Source organism: Aedes aegypti, chromosome 3 (assembly GCF_002204515.2).
Source record: "Aedes aegypti strain LVP_AGWG chromosome 3, AaegL5.0 Primary Assembly, whole genome shotgun sequence".
NCBI classification, from domain to species: domain Eukaryota; kingdom Metazoa; phylum Arthropoda; class Insecta; order Diptera; family Culicidae; genus Aedes; species Aedes aegypti.
In genome coordinates, this window is record NC_035109.1 from 171,541,075 (window position 1) to 171,560,753 (window position 19,679).

Here is a 19,679-nt window from a genome sequence, read left to right on the forward strand (position 1 = left end):
GGCAGATTTGTTCACCCGCCTGAAACGCGAAGCAACAAGAGTCGGGCTAATGGTGAATGCGTCGAAAATAAAGTACATGCTGGTTGGCGGAACTGAGCGCGACAGGGCCCGCCTAGGAAGCAGTGTTACGATAGACGGGGATACCTTCGAGGTGGTGGACGAGTTCGTCTACCTCGGATCCTTGCTGACGGCTGACAACAATGTTAGTCGGGAAATACGAAGGCGCATCATCAGCGGAAGTCGTGCCTACTATGGGCTCCAGAAGAAACTGCGGTCAAGAAAGATTCACCCCCGCACCAAATGCACGATGTAGAAAACGCTCATAAGACCGGTAGTCCTCTATGGGCATGAGGCGTGGACTATGCTCGAGGAGGACTTGCAAGCTCTTGGGGTTTTCGAACGCCGAGTGCTAAGGACGATCTTCGGCGGCGTGCAGGAGAACGGCGTGTGGCGGCGAAGGATGAACCACGAGCTCGCTCAACTCTACGGCGAACCCAGTATCGTGAAGGTAGCTAAAGCTGGAAGGATACGCTGGGCAGGGCATGTTGCAAGAATGCCGGACAACAACCCTGTAAAGATGGTGTTCGCCACGAATCCGGTCGGAACAAGAAGGCGTGGGGCGAGGCTTTATCAAGATAATTGATGTAAAGCCAAATAAGTAAGTAAGTAAGTAAGTATAAATGCAACTTTGAGAACAATCAGTTTAACTGAGAAATGTTTTTTTTTTGTTATATTTTTTGTAATTTTAACTACTAATCAGTAAATTTGCAACATTTTGTTGAAAACCGTGCTGAAAAACAAAATCTGCAGAATTGTATGCTGTATTCCACTGATCAGGTTCACTTACTTGTACATTAGGGTGCGGCTTATTTTTCAAAAGTTCTCAAAACCAAAAATTCGTATGCTCTACTGAATTCTAATCACATTAAAAGAGAAACCTCAAAATCTGGGCCAAAAATATTAAAATTTAGAGGTGGCACAAGCGTCTTGAAGGTAAATTTTCAGGTTATGAAAAATGACCTTCAGTGAAGTAAACATAACTTTGTTATTTTTCAACCGATTTTGAAACTTTTAGCATCAATACCTTCAAAATTAAATTTATGAAAACTCTATAGAACATCAAATTTGTCTAAAATCAAGAATAGTTTTAGTTACAAGTTTTATTTATTCAAAATTTTTCCTCATTTTTCTAAAAATTAAAACTTTGTTTGACCATAACTTTATGATTACTTAACCGATTCCAAATCTTTTTACACGATTTTGAAGTTAATTCAATTGGTATCAAACATCACATTTCACTAAAAAATGTCTTGATCAAGTTTTTCAGCAAAAACTGAAAAAAACATGATTTTTTAACGAAAAATGCCAGTTTTTTTTTAATTTTTTGCCAGTTTAATATTATCTCTAAAGCTGGAACTGGTTTTTCTCATTTGTTTAACCTTTGTGAATGACTTTGCAATAATTTTTAAATAATTCTGCAACAAAAATATTTTTGCGTATGTAAAAAATATATATGCACTATTCAACTCGTAATTAAGGCAAGATGCTTTATAAATTTAAGTTTAATAGAAAAAATGCAATTTCCGGCGAAAAAAAACTTAAATCTATATAAATAAAAATGGAATGGTGTTTGTATGTCACGAAATGACTTACAAACGGATCAGCGGATCTGAATGATTATCTCTCCATTCTGTTTGTCACGGGTTCCGACTTGTTTGTGTGTATAAAAATCCTAGGATATTCATCGGGAAAGACGAAAAACGAGAGTGAACGGAACTGCCATTTGGTATGGAACAAACCATAGCGTTTTTCAACAGCCTACTTGATGGCAAGACGAAGTTTTCCGGGACCACTAGTAATCAATAAAAATTTGATTTTTTCATTGAAAAATCATGTTTGTGGGTAGTTTTTGTTGAATAAATAAGTCAAAACCATTTTTTAGAAAAATGTGTTGTATGAACAATTTAAAAACAAATAAATTTGCTACAAAAGCCTGGAAAAAGATTCGGAATCGATTGAGTAATTATGAAGTTATGGTCAAACACAAATTATTTTTTTAGTAAAATGAGGAAAAATTTGGATAAAAGTATTTTTAACTAAGACTAGTTTTGATTTTAGACAAGTTGGATGTTCTACAAAGTTTTTAGAAATTCAATTTTGAAGGTATTTATGCTAAAAGTTTCAAAATCGGTTGAAAAATTACAAAGTTATGATTATTTCACTGAAGGTCATTTTTCATAGCTTGAAAATTCAAGACGCTTGCGCCACCTCTAAATATTAATATTATTGGCTCATATTTTGAGGTTTCTCTTTTAATGTGATAAGATTTCAGTAGAGCATACGAATTTTTGGTTTTGAGAACTTTTGAAAAATAAACCGCACCCTATTGTACATACAGTATCATCGTGCCTACCACGTGATAAATAATGCAGAAAATGGCAAATTTGCCAAAAAAAAATATTTAATTACTGTGGAAGTACTCATAGAACATTGATCTGACAATGAGAAAATCTCTTTCCGATAGAGGAACAAGCTAAAAAGAGAAAGAATAAGGAGCATGATATTTCCTATTTGAAAAAAGCAGGAATACAGACGTACACACAAAATAGTATACATTAATTACTGAAAACTAAGTACACAACTAGAACCTAATCTACAAATAAATCAACGTGATACATTTTTGCAATCTCCCCGTCGATCCAATCACGATAGTAAGGAACATTAACGTAAACTCCAGGAACACCTCGTGCTCCACAGCGGGCTCCAAATGCCACCAACCCCACCAGGTAGTATTGATTCTCCGAGTTCGGTATCCTGCAGACCAGAGGTGATCCACCGTCGCCCCGGCATGCATCTTTACCGGATTCACCTCCCGCACAGAGAAAACTCTCGTGCAGTTTGAAGTACGGACTGTGAAGTATTTTGCTCAGTATCTGCTCGCATTCATCCCTTGGCACAATCGGAAGCTTAGTCCGCTTCAAGATCGATGAATTCCTTCCGAGGGTGTCCTCTCCCCAACCACAAAACACACACTTCTTTTTGTCGAAATTTGCATTCTGAGGCGGCAGGCATACCGTGCCTACGACTTCCGTGAAGTGGACATGATCGTTGAGAAACAGAATGGCGATGTCGTTATGTAACAGTTCGTCGTAGTACTGAGGATGGGTGATCGTTTTGAGTACAGTCCGGTCCTGTGGTGGATAGATTTCCACCATATTTTCCAAATCCCATTCGCCGAACCGCACCTTCAGTTTGTCCGTTTGGATGTTCTCGATGCAGTGAGCAATGGTGAGCACCACCTTAGATTGAATCAGCGTTCCGCCACACATGTAGACTTCGTATCCAGCATCGATCACGAACACGAAAGCCATCCATGGGAACTCTCCTAGGAATGATAAAATATTCGGAATTAGATTATAATGTCAATAATTTGGCTTTGTATCAATGCAAAACTTTTCTATAATATATCGCTTTCGGCAACTAAAGCTGTTGCCGTTGATTTACTCCTCTACAAGCGATATCATTTTTTTATCACAAGAAAAAACAAAGTTAAAACGCAATAGGGTGTCGGTACCAATGATTGTAATGTACCACTATATTAGACTACGGAATAAAACGTATATTGTTCAATTAAAACGACATGCGCTATTTTTGATGGATAGATCGCCTCCAGTTTGGTCGATTTGCCAATTTTCAGCTTTTTATTTTATCAAAAAGTCATATAAATTATTAAGTTTTCGCAAAAAACCCTCCCTTGCTCCAATAGTTGCCGTCGTGTTCCAGTAGTGCATCAACTGACGGAAGCGGTGTTTTAATTAGATATATATAAATTAGGAAATGTCACATAGATGATCTTTATGCTTCATTCGAAAGCTTTTAGTTGCTGCTCCGAGGAAAAATGTTAAACCTATGTAAAAATCCACTATTTTGTTAAAAATTGCTTGAATCATTCCCGAACGTCAACTACTGGATCACTAGCGCAACTACTGGATTACGTGTACCAATAGTGGCTCAAGCGATTTTATGCTCAAAAAATAATTTTATCATTCTTTTTATATTTTTACCATATAAAAGAGGTTGAAATCTATCTGGTAATGCCAAAAAATATATGTAAAGGCGTTTCATTATGATTTTTCTTAGGTAATCCACTATAGGCAGCGGCACCCTAATTTTTTTTTATTTTTCGATATTTTTACACAAACAAAAACAAAAAAATATTTGATTCAAATGCCAAACACTGTGTGCGTCCTGTCTCATATTCGCGACTACGAAGCTGCTGATATTTCTTCGGTTTTTCGTGAAAAAAACAAGGCGAGATATATTTTTTGCTTTTTTTACTAGTTTAAATTACCTCGAACGCGAGGATCATCACTATTCCCGTAGTACACCCGATTCTGTTTTTGCACGGATTTTTTTTTACACGGCCGTGCAAAAAAAGTTTCCATACAAAATTTTCCGACAAAACCTTATTTTTGCATGAAACGTCGAGAAATGGTGTTACTTTTTTTACACGCTTTTTGAAATTTTGAACTGAAAACTTTTTTTGCACGGTACGCATCCCCCGTGCAAAAACAGAATCGGGTGTATAAAAGATGACGTTGAAGATATATTAGATAGATGACGTTGAAATTGAATTGAAATTGACTGCGTTCGGAATGCATTTTGACTACCGTAGTGTATATGACGATGCATATCCTTCCATCCGGAAGTCACAGAGAGCACATGATTTCAACAAATTCGGTGAGTTTTTTTCCATTTTGTATGAATAGCATTATTACCTATAGAAATAGGGTAAAAATTCACATGTTATTCGTTTAGTTTTCACAGAACCCAATGTGTATTGCAGTCTCGCGAACGGGTTTATTTTTTTTATTCATTTCTTTTGTAGTTGTTTAGAAATAACCAATGGGCAATGTCAGTACAGTATAGTACAGTACCTTGTTTTGACAAGTTTTTATTATATACAAACTGTATGGGAGACAAAAAAAAACAAATCTATTAGACGTAAAAACCATCTAAAAATACTGTTGTGAAGTTTGAAAACAGTAGAATCTTTTAGTATACCTACCCGACTAGAGGTAGGTAATTTTGTTATTTATTATAAAATTGTATCAGAATGTGATATGCATATCTCATTATTGTATACTTTTGTTAAACACCGTTATCCACAGAAAATATTGTAACAAAAATATATCATATTGTGTTATATTTTTTGAATATGTTTTTTTTTGTTTGTTTTTAACAATTTTATAACAAAATCAAATACAAATCTGTGCAGTTTTTGATGAAATATATTGTTTTAATTTGAGGAGAATGAAAGAAAAATCTCTTGGTTTTGTAAAACAATCCAAGCGGTAACAAAAAGTTATGATCTTAATTTAATTATTGACTAATTGCAAGTGATTAAAAAATGACTTGTTGCGACTATAATTGCTTAAATTGCTTAAATCCAAACATACATTTTTCTGCCTATTGCACGAATATGAAGTTTTATTAGAATTTTTATATATGTACAGTCAACTCGCCCTAACTCGATATTGAAGGGACCCCAGTCAACCAAAATGTACGTATAACGGAATCACCTGGAGGCTTTGTATGTGCAAAATTTCACTTAAAGGATGTCGCGAAAAGGCCTTCTACGTACAAAAGTGGAGGCGATATGCGTGCATTTATTATGTGATGAATAATAACATACAATGCGAGTGTATACATATTCTACCGAACTAACCTGTGATCTTATGCGACTTAACATATGATAATAAATGTTGATTTGACAGCTGCTACGGATTGATTCGACTTACTTTGTACGAGTGTATGGGACGAAGCAAAATGTACAAATGAACTCAGAAAAAAAGTGTTTGAAGCGAGGAAACTCATCAATCTGTCGAGTTTATCCACGGTGTTTTGCGAGTTTGATGTAATTAGTATGAATAAACGAGTTATAACGTGAACTTTCATGCGATTTCTGGTTGTCTGGGACCATCGAGTTAGAGAGGTATCGAGTTACATAACACAAATCTAGTGCAACTACGATCCAAGGGACCGTCGAGTTAGCCATAAAAACCAACTTTTACTATGGTTTTCTAACTCGATATCGAGATATGAAATATCGAGTAAGGGAGAGTCAACTGTAATTGATAAAAACACTGGTTATAACCATATAAGTTTCTGTCTATTGCACGGAATATCATGTTTTGTTAGAATTTTCATATAGTTGATCAAAAAGCTCGTGACTTAATGAGTTACCCCGTATAGTATACAGTTTTATAATTTTGATAGTTTGTATCAAAAATTATAACTGGGTTTGATATGTTTTTGATAGAATGAAAACACATTTTGTTATATTTATGTTACAATTCATACAACTTTTTGTTATAAATTTAATTATTTTAACAACATCCTGCATCAAAATTGTAACAACCTATGTTCGATAGAATATTCATATCATAGTAACATAAGCTGATATTGTTTTGTTATGTACCCATAGTCGGGTAACTCAAAACCGACTAAAATGATCCTCACCCCGCATTTGGGTCCCTCAATTTTGATACGCTAAAGAGCAACATTTTAGTTATTTTAACTTCATCCTTTGTCTCATGCTAACAGCCGTTATTAGAAAAAAAAGTTTTAACTAAATATTTCCTATATACAGTCATCGTTCTGTTATAAGGTACCGCGGGGCAAGTGGGTAAATGAGGTAAATGAAAACAATTGATATATTTTACTGAATATGTGAATTAACGTTTTAAACTCATGCGTAAACCTTTGAGGCCATTGAGAACATTACGATAGGTAAGAGATTTCTGAGATTTTTCAACCATTATTGCATAATAGAGCGAAAAATTGTTAACCTGTCTACTGTTACTCCGTAACATGTTGGCGGCGTACAATCTTATTTTAATATTTTCAGTGGAAAAAAGTTGCGGAAAATAATTTCCTGTACCACTTTTTAGTTATCCTCTGTGACAGTTTCAAACTGCAATAAAAAAAGTTTTAGAATTAATTCTACGTAGACCTAAAAATAACTAAATTTAAACACCGTCAATTTTCTTATCAGGTGGGGCAAGTGAAAAGTTTATCATTAGAGATTGAATTTGTGTTTTCTCTTTAAGTAGCCATAAGTAAACATGGTTCGCAATTATCATAGAAAAACATAACGTGCTGAAAATTCAAGAAACACTATACTCAAGCGTTAAACGTTATTAGAAATCATGGAATTTCTCTAAAAGATGTTGCCAAACATTACAATATTAATATGTCAACTTCGGGCAGCCAATTAAAAGGAAGACGTTGACTGAAAAGTTGCAATATTGGAGAACACACGGAAATCTCGTGTAATGTCTTTGTAAAGCTAGTTTAAAACATAAAAATGGGGTATAGGTCTATCCACATAAAAAGATTCTAAATACGTTATTGAAGGATTCCGTTTAATTTCTCCCGAAGAGTTATCCGACGTCATATCCGACATTCTTAAAAACAAACAACGAGCGGTTGAAATTCTACAGAGCAGTAATGCAATTGCTGTCCTATAATGTAAGAACTAACATTGGAAATGTTGCAGTTATAATGTTGTCGAATCATTTCAACTAACATAACTGAACAGAAGAAAATTCAAGTGAAAAGAATAACATTTTCTTTTTTTTTGCATGTTACCTATGTCATTGTTCATTGGGAAGCCATAATAAATGTTAAAGCTAATAGAAATCGTGAATATAACTGTTTGTTTTTGAATTTATTGTTCAAAACGGTAAACTTTTCACTTGCCCCACTTTTGGGGCAAGTGAAAAGTAAAGAGACATTTTCAAAAAAAAATGTCTGTATTTTTTTCTTCAATTTTTTATAAAAATCAATTTCAGCATGCTGCTTATATTTGGTGGGAGTCGAGCTAAAAAATATACACGACCTCATTTGTTTCAATTTAAAGTCTCTAGAATTTGAAGAATCTCAACTATGCAAATTCCATTACCCACTTGCCCCACGGTACCTTATACAGTTTCCCGCTCATGGCAATAACCCCAATTCCTGCAGTTTTCATACATCCAGGAGGATTCCCTGATTCATGATTCATGACGTTAGAGATTCCTTATATCACCTTAAGGCTTTTCGGGAAGTAAATGCAACATGGCTTCCACCACAATCATTGATAATTATTTACCAACACATACAAACAGAAACTATTTCAGAATTAAATTAGTAAAATAAATGATTCACCCCTGGTATATCCTCACAAAATTCTAATGCATTGAAGTGAATACTCTGTTGAACTCATTGAAAACTGTTTTTTCAAATTACTTTGAGATATCAGCTTAAAGCTTAATAGAAGCCAACGGTTCACTCACTGCTTCTTTATGTTTTTCTTAGCACAACAGCACGTCCCGATTTCATGACAACAATTAAATTGGTCAGTTTACCTAATATTTCCATTGGAACACTCTAGAAAACTATATCACTTCACTTGTTATACTGCCATGCTTGAGTTAACCTAATTTATATATTGATTAATTCACTAGATTTAATAATTTGCCTTCTAAACTTCCATGGACAAAACCAAAATATAATTCCATTTTCATTCATGACATACACACTATATGATCTAGTATAAGTGCAAAAAGATGTAAACAATCATTGATCATTGTAACCAGTGTTGCTAGAAAAATAAATTACAAAATAATTGAACATTAAGTTAAAACCCAATCATCTCTATTTTGTAATTTATTACAAAAATTTGATTGTGGAACTTCGTTTTAAATTTCTGAATTTATGTTTAAAATTGTGAATATGAGGCAGAAAAAAAAACTTTTTCGATGGATGGTACGATATTATTCGGTAAATTGGCAACGCTTGCATCCAGGCACTTGCGACAGGAAAAAGTGTCAACAAAAACAAATAATAACATGCCGAGAGTTTCAAAAAAGAGGAGAGCCGGGATTTTATCCTGGATTACCAGGAATAAACACCCAGAGGACAACCCGCCGGATGAAATCCGTTTAAATACATCCGTTGCGATTCGTGATACCGACCCGGATCTATTGGAAATCGCTCAACCAGAGGCAGAAATCGATGGTAAGTTTCCTTAGAATTCCAAAAACGTTTTGTAATGGCCTTATGTTTCAGCCTGGAGCACTGAATTCAGTAATGTTCCTGATGCATCACAGTGGTTGGAAGATGTGCCCCTTCCCCTTCAGAACATCGGGAACCACAAAGAAAATTGCAGCCCCCGTAGTGATTGTGAACTTGCAGAATATGTTAACAGTTTGGCATACTCTAATGCAATGGGTGATGAAGAGCTGGAGCTGCTTCTAGTGCCATCGTTAGAGAATCCCATGGAACCGATTTTTGCAAATTTTTCCGAAAATTTGTTTGCTGATTTTAATTTGAAATCACCGGATGAGCTTGATGACGCAGGAAAACGTTTGGAATTTCATACGAAAATCGATACATTTCCGAGCCAATGGATTATAGATGCTGAATTACCATCGCCGATTCTTAGTGGCGGCCAAGAAGAAAGTATGAGCACACCGGCAACCTACTCGAAAGCTAATGAACGTAAGCAATTAATCGGATCGGACATCAGTTATGGACTTGATCAAACGGCGAGTCTCGAAACAAACCATCTAGTATTGCCAACATCATCGGTGACCGCGTCAAGAGAAGCGCTGGCTGAAAATTATATTCACTTAGTCGTAACAGACAGCTCCAGCAAAAATCAAGGTAAAATTGTATTTCTTTTCTAACGAGTGTCGATGTTTATATTATTATTATTTTTTAGGCAACCGGCTTCAAAAAAGTGACAGCAATCAACATGCAAAAAGAACGGGTTGGAATTTGAGTCGATCAAAAACAACTATAATTTCAATTCCCGGTCGACCTTTAGGAGCATCCAGTTCTTTGAATATGGACTGTTACTGCGAAGCGTGTCTGAAGAGTGCTGCGCAACATCAGAAGCCACAATTTAATGAGACTACAACATCCACAAGTGTAGAAAGCATTGATAAATCAATCGAAGCCAAGATGAAGGAAATTTATGCGGAATTGAACGTTGATAAACTTCAATTGCATCCAGGAGCACAGGATGACAAACCATCTTATGCTAACGCGCCTGACCGATTCAACTCACACAGGTAAGAGTTTACTAATTGTGTAGCAATAGAGCTCATTAGTTTGAAAATATGCACAGGGAGTATGGGGTTGTGACCTATTTTTTAATAAGAGCTTTTTGTAAAGTGTTTGTACTGTACACTGCCCATGTTCACATAGTCGACGTAAGCGCCAATATGACCAAAATGCATTTTTGCATTGATATGAGTTCTTTACCTAATAATACACTTGTTGGACATGCGAACAGCACTTTTTTGTTTCGCAATACAGGTCGGACTCGATTATCCGGGATTCGATAATCCGGAACTTCAGACTCGATTATCCGGAATATATATTTTAATGTTCTAGTTCAGATATTCAAGTTCGTGTATCGCAGATTTCATTTTTTCTTTTAGTGATTCGATTATCCGGAGTGAGAAGGAAATCGATACTCCGGATAATCGAGTCCGACCTGTATTTGAATTATAAAAAAACGAATTTACATGAGCACATATACCAATTTATCCGAGCGTACACATGGTTTGCCTAGTGTTTATTCGAAAAGTTTAGCGTATAAATCAGGTTGCTATAACAGTGACCTGGTGTTTACGTCAATTCGTCCATATAATCATTTGATTTATTAAATTCACTAGTTAGACGGTTAAAATGCAGATTACAAGAGTAAGAAATTAATCAAAAAGTCTCCTCCAGTAGCTTTTGAATTTCAATCTTTAGCAAATGCACAGATAATTTGATCGAAATTGTTGAAATATTCATGCATGTAACTGGGAACACCAAAACACATTTTCTCAGCAATGATGCAATGGTGGTTACGTCGACCATGCGAACATGAGCAGTACAGTAGTCACATTATTACGAGTCACCCACTATTATGGGTAATTCCCATTTGAATCGCATGTGCAACAAGGTGACTAATAATTGTGATTAGATGACCCATAGTAGTGCGAGTAGTGTGCTATTCAGTAGTCACTATAATGGGTTATTTCCATCCAACACTGAGAGAGAGGAAACAGCTCACTAACAGTATATATGTTTACTTGCCTTCTTTGATTTCTTTCTATCATTTTTGGGTTGTGAACAACGGTTAGATTAGCATAATCAGTGTCAAAACCATATTCACACCTCAGCATTAAAAAAGGACATGAAAGAACACAAATAGTAGTATGGGAACACTCAACTATATTTAAATATTCATTTTTCAACTATATTTAAAATCTATTTTATTCTGACGAATGTAACGCTCTGCGCTTCCAATGTATAGTTTTAGTGACCTTTAGTAACAGGTTCGCCTTGACTTTTGGCAGCTCGAAATCTAAGTCAAATGTCTCATTTATCTAGATGAGTAATTATAGTGTGAACAGTGTACTATACAGTAGTCACACTATTACGGGTCACCCACTAGTATGGGTCATTTCCATTTAAATTGCATGTGAAACAGATTGATTAATAATCGTGACTAGGTGACCTATAATAGTGTGAGTGGTGTACAGTGCAGATGCGATTTTTAGATTTTTGTGAATGAACTGTTTGTATCATCAAGCATTTTTGATGATAATCATATTTCATTCAAATCTTAGTTATGTGACGACGGTTGAAAAATTTAAGGCACATAGTAGTTTTCATTATTTATTTCCTCCGTTTTTAATCTACATCTATTTGTCTGTGTAGAAGCATTGGGGAACCCGCTATAAAAGCAAAATATGTCCACTAAAAGCATTTATCTGTGGGAAGGTTCCTATAGAGTTGTAATATATGAATAAAATAAGCTACGGGTCCTATTCCTTCGTAATTGCATATCTAACCTATGTACTAGCTGTAATTGCATAGTTGTCCCAAACGATTCTTAAACTTATAATTGTAATTTGTATTGTAAATGTAAGATTTTTACACCACTGTTTTTTGCAGTTACAGATGCCAAGCGATTAATGGAGACGAGTTTACTCAAATCACAATTCCAAAATGGAAAAGCCTTGAAGGACGTCGAATTGTAGATTATAATTATTTTATTCAGTGGGTTGTAATGGCTCAGGCAACTCACTCGCGATTTTGTTGCGGTGTTTTATGTCCTCGGCAAGAAGAAGTTAAATCGATGTGTTCAAAGTTGTGGCTGATGTGTAATGTATGCAATTATATTGTGAAAGGATCTTCTGAAGAACCAAGTCGTGGTACCAGGCTAAGGTTCTGTACAGACTGGGCGATTCTAAATAGTGGCTCTACATATTCTATGGCGCAGGAAATGTTCTCCTTTATGAACATACCGTTCATGGACAGAAAAACGTTTTTTAAGGATGAACTCGCGATGGATACTGTTCTGGAAGCTGCATTACAAGAATCAATGAGCAAAGCAATTGAAGAAGAAATCAATCTTGCCTCTCGAGAATTACCAGAAAAACAAATAACGGACGATTCGCCTATCAACCTTTGTTGTGAATTGGATGGATCTTGGGGGCTGAGAAGTAACGGACATAGGTATAGTTCGGCTTCTGGCTGTGCTGCACTTATTGGCACCCGAAGTAAAAAGGTTGTGTACATCGGCACGAGGAATAAACGATGTTCGGCGTGTAATCGCAACACTGCCAATAAAAGTGCAACTGAGCACAAATGTTTTAAAAATTATTCTGGATCTTCAGGAGGGATGGAGAGTGATATCGTTATTGATGGATTTAAGACATTGTTTGAGAAAGGAGTTAAATTCACAACCATAATAACTGATGGTGATTCCACCACTGTATCTAAATTGAAAAACAGTTGTTCGTATGGCCATGAGATAAGACATCAATTATGCTGCAATCACACTATGAAGAACGTTGGAAAAAAGCTTCGAGAAGTATGATGTAGGAAACCTTTACAACAACACACGGTGTATATTATATTCTATATATTCTAGATAAAATGTCCCAAACAATTTGCTGATCATTTGTCAAGCCGTATCGAACGTATAACGAAAGGCGCTAGAAGTGCCATTAAACACTGTGCCGATTCAGGGTCTGAAGACATTGAAGGACTACGATGTGACATTAGAAATGTGCCTTACCATGTGTTTGGTATGCATAGTGCTTGTCGCGACTATTTTTGCAAACACAAGAATGAATCTGATGAAATTCCCAGCATTATATCTGATTTGCAGAAATGTGGAGTGTGGGACAAAATTTCAGTTATTATGGAAAAACTAGCATCAAAAGCAGAATTCTTGTGTGAGAACAAAACGAGCAACTTGTAAGTATTCTAGTCATTTTTCGCTTATTATGTTATTCACTATTTTCTTCTTCATCTTGACATTATGGGCTCACTGGGACAGAGCCTGCTTTTTAACTAAGCGTTTATATACAATTCCACAGTTGTTAATTTAGAGCTTGTTAATTACTTTATAGGGCTGAAAATTTGTTCTGTCGTCTCTGTAAGTACAATGTCGGAAAGCGGATTGACACTATGAGTCGTGGATCGTATCAGAGACGCGTCCATATAACTGCTCTGATGTGCAACGAAAACTATGAATGGCATAATACATACATGGAGAAGTTTACGGGTGAAGCACCGGGTTATTTTACCAAAAAGATGTTTGTTGAAAAAGCACAATCGTTAGAACGGAGTAGGAAATCTCAGAAAAATCCCAATAATAATCGACGGTCGAAACATGTACAAAAGGAAAAGGATACTGATTATGGAGAGGCAGCAGTCGAAGCAGCAGAGATTACTGCACTCGAGCAGTCAGTTGTTGATGTTGAAACAATGCGACAGAAATATCAGGTAATGCAGCAACAGGAAAAACACAGACATGTAAACGACACATTCACGTTTCTGACCAACACTATATTTTAAACGGGTAATTCAAATATGCCGTAATATACAAACTAATTCGTCTATATGTCTGTAAATTAAGTATATAAATAATATTATATTGATATTTTCAGTTGCATAATGTCACAAAACTAAGACTAGATAATTGCCTAACTATAACTGAAATGGAGGATCTAGCGAAGGGACGTATCTTGTCAAAATTTATACCTGAAATAATAAATGCACGGGATTCAACAAAATGGAAGAAATGTGATACATTACTCCAAACCACCAATACCTGGAATTTCTTAAAGTCAAACCGAGCTGTGGTTGGACTTGTGCTACGAATTTTGAAGGAAGAACATGCGCTCGATCTAAAAGAAGGCCACATGTTCATTGATCCCTGTCACGAGTTCTTGTGTTGCGTTCCGGATGGTAATTTGATTCACTGATCTTGAATTGACTTATTTATAATATTTAATGTTCAAATTGCAGCGGTCTCTGCAGATGGATCTATTATACTTTTAATAAAGAAAAAGGACTCCTCTGGGGATATAAGAGAACAAGCCGCGACAACAAAAGGCGTTTTAGGATGCAAGCTGAAGAACGGAGAAGTTATCTTAGATCGTAATACAAACATCGAAATTCAAGCTGCCATGCACATATCGTCAAGCGCAAAGTGCATAGTGTTTCTTATGTTGGGGACAAATGTTGCAAACCATCTTCTAAAGATCGTAGATGAAGAAGGTTCATTCTTTACGTCTAAGATTGAACCAAAGGTGAAAACCTTTTTTGAAGATTATTACTTAAAAAAACTGTTTGATAAACAAATTTGTATTAGGCAGTGAGGTTAAATATGAACCAAAATGGATCTGAATAGAGCAATAAACTACAATACACGCAGGTGTAACTGTTTCAAACTTACAATCTTTGTCTCTGCTGAATCGAAACTGAAACCTAAATTTTCGCTAAATCTTGGCCTCAATTTTATTCTAAAAAGCAGTTTACTCTTCTTTTTCGTCTTCTTCTTTCTAGTGTGACGTCTCAATTGGGACAAATCTTGCTATAACAATTTTACCTTAGTGAATCGTGCATCGTAAATCTCTAGCACGATGCTTTGAAATGAAAAGTAGTTGATTTTAAACATCATATCTCTTGCGAATTTGTATTGAGGTAAAATACAATGCATGCACGATGTGGATTTAATTATGGGAAACATTTATTTCTACTTTTTATTTGCAATGCTGTTATGTTAGCAACGTTGAATCCAAGAAATGTTTGATTTTATTGAGATTGAACAGTAGTGCAAATCCAAGAGCAGAACTATCGATACCAAACGTGATGATTTTTATTGTATGTCCAAGATAATTATTCCTAGATTGATTGGAAGCCCTCAATGACTCCTTAAGAAATTAAAGATTGAATTTATAGAGCAACTTTTGGGGAACTCTTTAAATTATTGACCTAAAACTACTAGAGAATTCGACGAATATCTGAAAGATTGCCATAAAGGTAAGTTTCGCTGCAGAAATAAGCGTACCTCTGAAGAAATCACTTCAATTGCTAAAGAAAAAAAAAATGGTAGACAAGATCTCATCACATTTGATCGGAAATATCTACAACTTTGCTGAAGATACCATGTAACTATTCCTTGATTTTTTTGAGTTATGTCAATTATAAAAATTTGTCAAAAAAAATCATATGTTGAAATTCAATTTATGTCTGTAGAACTGTGAAAGTTTTATTCAAATTGGTTCGTAAATACCTCAGATCTAACCCTCTACAGTTGAGCATTTTTTGCGGAAAACTGAAAATGTTACAAATGTTTTGTCCAATACTGTATCTCTTTAGCTGGACATTTGCGTTTCATTTGCCACTTAATTTGATACTTGTGTGCATAGTTAGTTATGTAGATAATTGACTTTATTATGTAAAGCATAAACCTCTGCTAGGTGAATTAGTTTTCCATGGATTGTTGTGGTAAACACAGAAAATGACAGCTTTGTTTGCTTCAAAAAAAAATCAAAACCAATGCTACGCCACACACACAGTCACAAAGTTAATGATTACTATTGCACCAATACATAGCCAATGCAATAAATCGAGTGCCTCCCCGTGTCACCTTAACGAAACTACTACATCTGTAGGGATTGACTTATGATCAAGTTCTAGTTCTATTAGAATTGCTACCTAAAAATCATTTGTTATACATATAGATTTGAGGGATAGCAATTTTTGAAAAACTGAATTGAACTCAAACACATGATTATTTTTCGTTCTATGATTTTTGATATCTTTTTTTTCTTGGCATTACGTTTTCAGTAGGATAGAGCCTGCTTCTCAGCTTAGTGTTCAATGAGCACTTTCACACTGAGAGCTTCCCTGGCTTAAATTGCTATATTCGCATTCGTATCGGTTTTGATTTCAAGGAGTTTAGGGTTGAGTCCAAATGTACACAGAACTCAACATTCATCACAAAATCCTTTAAAAACCAGTTTAGGCGTATATTGTGTAGTAAACTAAATTTTCTTTAATAATGGCAATAATGGTCGAAAATCTGAAGAACTATATTTCCAAGATGGATGATTCTGAGATGTTCTGTAAATTAAGCGATGTGCAATACCCTATAAGCATTATTTAACCTTACCTGGTCGTTTGTTTTGAAAACAATTCTTAGAAGTCAACTTCGAGTAAATAATAGAAGACCTTAAATTGTGACCAAACATTTTCTACAAACAAGCCGATTAACGGCAAACGTATTACGAACTGAATTCAATCTTGTTACTAACTGATTCAATTAACGATCTTTTGATTTTACAGTTTGTTAAGAAGTTAACCTATTTGTACCGGTACCAATGGTTGTGGATGTACCAGTAGACAGGATAGCACAAGAATTGAAAGTATATTTTCAATTCAAACGGAATATATTTTGCAGAGTAGCTTCGATTTGCTTAATTCCAGCTTTTATCTGACTAAAAAGTCATATAAATAAATATGTTTTTGCAAAAAATAGCTCGCCTGCATTAGTAGTTGCCATTGTAGATGAAGAAAGCAAAACAATCAAAATATAATTGATTATTATGCGCCATTCAAAAGATTTTGATTGCTTCTACAGATGGTAAATGTCAAACATATGTGAAAATCACCTATTTTGTTCGAAATACCTTGCATCTTTCCAGAACTCTGGAGCACTGTCCAAACTTTTGAAACATGTGTATCAATATTGGCTCAAGCGAGTTTATGTGTAAAACAATACTATCGTTCTTTTCACATCTTTCTCTTGTTGGAAGAAGTTGATATCTTTCAATTGATGCTAAAAAACATCTATAGGACATTTCGTTATTTTCTTATGAATTTTGTTCTTAGATGAAGTAGCCCAGGGCTAAAAAAATCGTTAAGAATGATAGAAAAAAATGTTCTTAGGGTATCTCCTAATGGTAGCGGTACCCTAGTTGTCCATACTGAAAAGACAATGAAATGTATATCAACGTACTTACGCATGATCTACAACATACCGTATCTAGACTGGAACTTATCCTGAGGCACCGGTAAATTCCCAATACCATTGTTATTCCGCGCAGCGCATACCAATTCCCTTTCGTCCGGCGCTTCGAACTTCTGCAAATGCAAATAAGAAAACAGCATTCTACACATGAGCGGGCTTCTTATCAGCAGGAGAAGATCATACCGGTTGCCGCACAATACGCTCGAATGGACAGCATTTCAAACTTTCGCTTCGACATTCATCTGAGCTGAAGCAAGGAAAGGAAAACATAAACAATCAGGTCGCGTGTGGAATCGGATTGACATGCGTTTTTTTTCACCATTCATAAATTATACCTGAAAAAGTTAAGATGAATCTCGTCGTAGACGTTTTCGCTTACTGGTCGACACAGCTCCGGAAGAATGCAAAGGCCGCCCAAACATTTCTGGAAGTAGGGTAGAATCAGACCTTGAGCAAGTTCATATTTCAGAATCACTGCTCAGCTGGAATACAGCCTCGCACTTACCCGATTCGCTGGAACTGTTACAAAGAGCTGCAACAAGGTCACCAGCAGACTCAATCGAAACTGCATCTGTTCGATAACGGGTGGCAAAGAGTTCACACTCGGCTTATCGTTAAATTTTCGCTTGCTGCCTTGTCTGCTGACGTTGCACACGCATTTTCACCTCAAAAGTCCATAGAATAGGGCTAATTAGCGATGAATTGCTATGCATTGACGTGATTGAGGTCGAAACTTGGTCAAAAATCCACTCGCTGGATCTCCAAATTCCACGAAGTCTCAGGCACACGCTGAAAACACTTCCGTTCTGAAGATGCAAATAGCAAAACGATTGCACGCTGTTACTGATGTGCTCTCTGCTAAACGACTGATGAATAACTGAACGCGAGTTGCGTCGTCGAAGGAGCGTCAAGGGATAATGGATGCGCCGCGTGAATGTTAATAATCACAGTGAATAAAGTTGTCGGTGGACAAAACTTACTCAAACAATGTATTACGGTTTGAAATGCTGAGGTTTGCTATTCAATTTATTTGAATCTAGAAATAAATCAAATTTTTACATTCGAAATATAAAAAATTACGAACGTTTATTTAAAAATTTATTGAGTTAAAAACATTGTCCTTGCTTTGTGATCATATGAATGGAGCATAGTTATAATGAACGAAACCACGCGAGCGACGCCGATCTAAATTCCTTATCACTAGCTCAACGTATTCATCTGCATGAATGTTTCTCTGCTTTCGCCAATAGCAACGTTTTTGGAGGTATAAATTGTTCAACTGGTGTTTGTAACGTTTTCTTATGTGATATTCCGTGATGGACCAGAGCCGGAGGGTCAAACAATAAACCATAAAAAAAATCAAAATTATTCTCATTGAACAAGATTCAGTGACCTGATTTATGTAGGAACCAACAATGGTATATTATCATATTGAATGGAATGCTGGTCCAACTCCGATCGGTGTGGTCTCAAGATTAGCATCACAAAGAAGATGTACTGAAGTGCTGGAGGTTAACTTAGGTCCGAACGTGACGAAGTAGTATTGATATGTTATTTGATTAGTGGATTGCACGGTGTCTATTTTTATGCAATTTTACAACAAAAAATCAATATGTCTTAAATTTGAACCGATGAAAGCCAATAATTTCCTTGTTCGGGGAACCTATTTAGCGCATATTTATTTATTTTTCTAAATTTTCTAGTCGAGGGTCTTTTTTTCATTTTTCAAAAACTGTAAATTGATTTAGATAAAGGAAGGGTTAAAAACTTTTGTTGAAATCTTGTAGATTATGCTCTAGGCCTCAAAAGTCATTGGCATGGGTCGACCCTGGCTGGGATCCCAGCCTACTTTTATCCAGTGTTGACATTTGTATTGACTTCACAACTACGTAAGTCAAAATAACTCTCACTTTTCAACTAGTGGTTTGTAACTCTTAAGAGGAAAATAACCATCATCGTTTTACAAATTTTCAAAACAAGTTTTTTTGTTCAAATTTGAAGCAATGTTCATGAAAATCTATCATTGCATTACACATGCTATACATAATGCAATGATAGATTTTCATGAGGGTTTCTTAAAAATTGAACGATAAAACTGGTTTTTCATTTTTGATGATTGCCAATGATTGAATGATGGATTCTTGAGCCTTAAGCAATCATTATGTTTCTTGTTTTTACTGGGACCAAATTTATTGCTCAGCTTATTGTTCTATAAGGACTTCTATAATTAGTAGCAGAGATCTTTCTGTGTAAGGTACCCCGGGGCAAGTAAGAATCCGGGGTAAGTGTGACCTTCCAT

The 19,679-nt window shown here is 35.6% G+C and overlaps 1 protein-coding gene across 1 annotated transcript; it reads right to left on the reverse strand.

Moving 5' to 3' along the window:
• Positions 1–2,587: 2,587 nt before the first annotated feature.
• On the reverse strand, positions 2,588–18,265 carry LOC5568640 (proclotting enzyme). The gene is made up of 5 exons (XM_001652431.3): positions 17,886–18,265; positions 17,716–17,804; positions 17,564–17,627; positions 17,391–17,493; positions 2,588–3,385 (listed from the first exon to the last, which is right to left on the reverse strand). Exons 1-5 carry the CDS (start codon positions 17,949–17,951, stop codon positions 2,649–2,651), a joined length of 1,059 nt encoding a protein of 352 aa, XP_001652481.1. The 5' UTR covers positions 17,952–18,265; the 3' UTR covers positions 2,588–2,648.
• Positions 18,266–19,679: the final 1,414 nt, after the last annotated feature.

What these genes read in the sequence shown, in the direction of transcription:
- LOC5568640 (XM_001652431.3), bottom strand. Translation starts at nt 17,951, where the DNA reads ATGCAGTTTCGATTGAGTCTGCTGGTGACCTTGTTGCAGCTCTTTGTA. An exon ending in AGCGTATTGTGCGGCAACCG is followed by an intron (nt 17,494 to 17,563) that starts GTATGATCTTCT and finishes TTGCATTTGCAG; the next exon opens with AAGTTCGAAGCGCCGGACGA. An exon ending in TAAGTTCCAGTCTAGATACG is followed by an intron (nt 3,386 to 17,390) that starts GTATGTTGTAGA and finishes TATCATTCCTAG; the next exon opens with GAGAGTTCCCATGGATGGCT.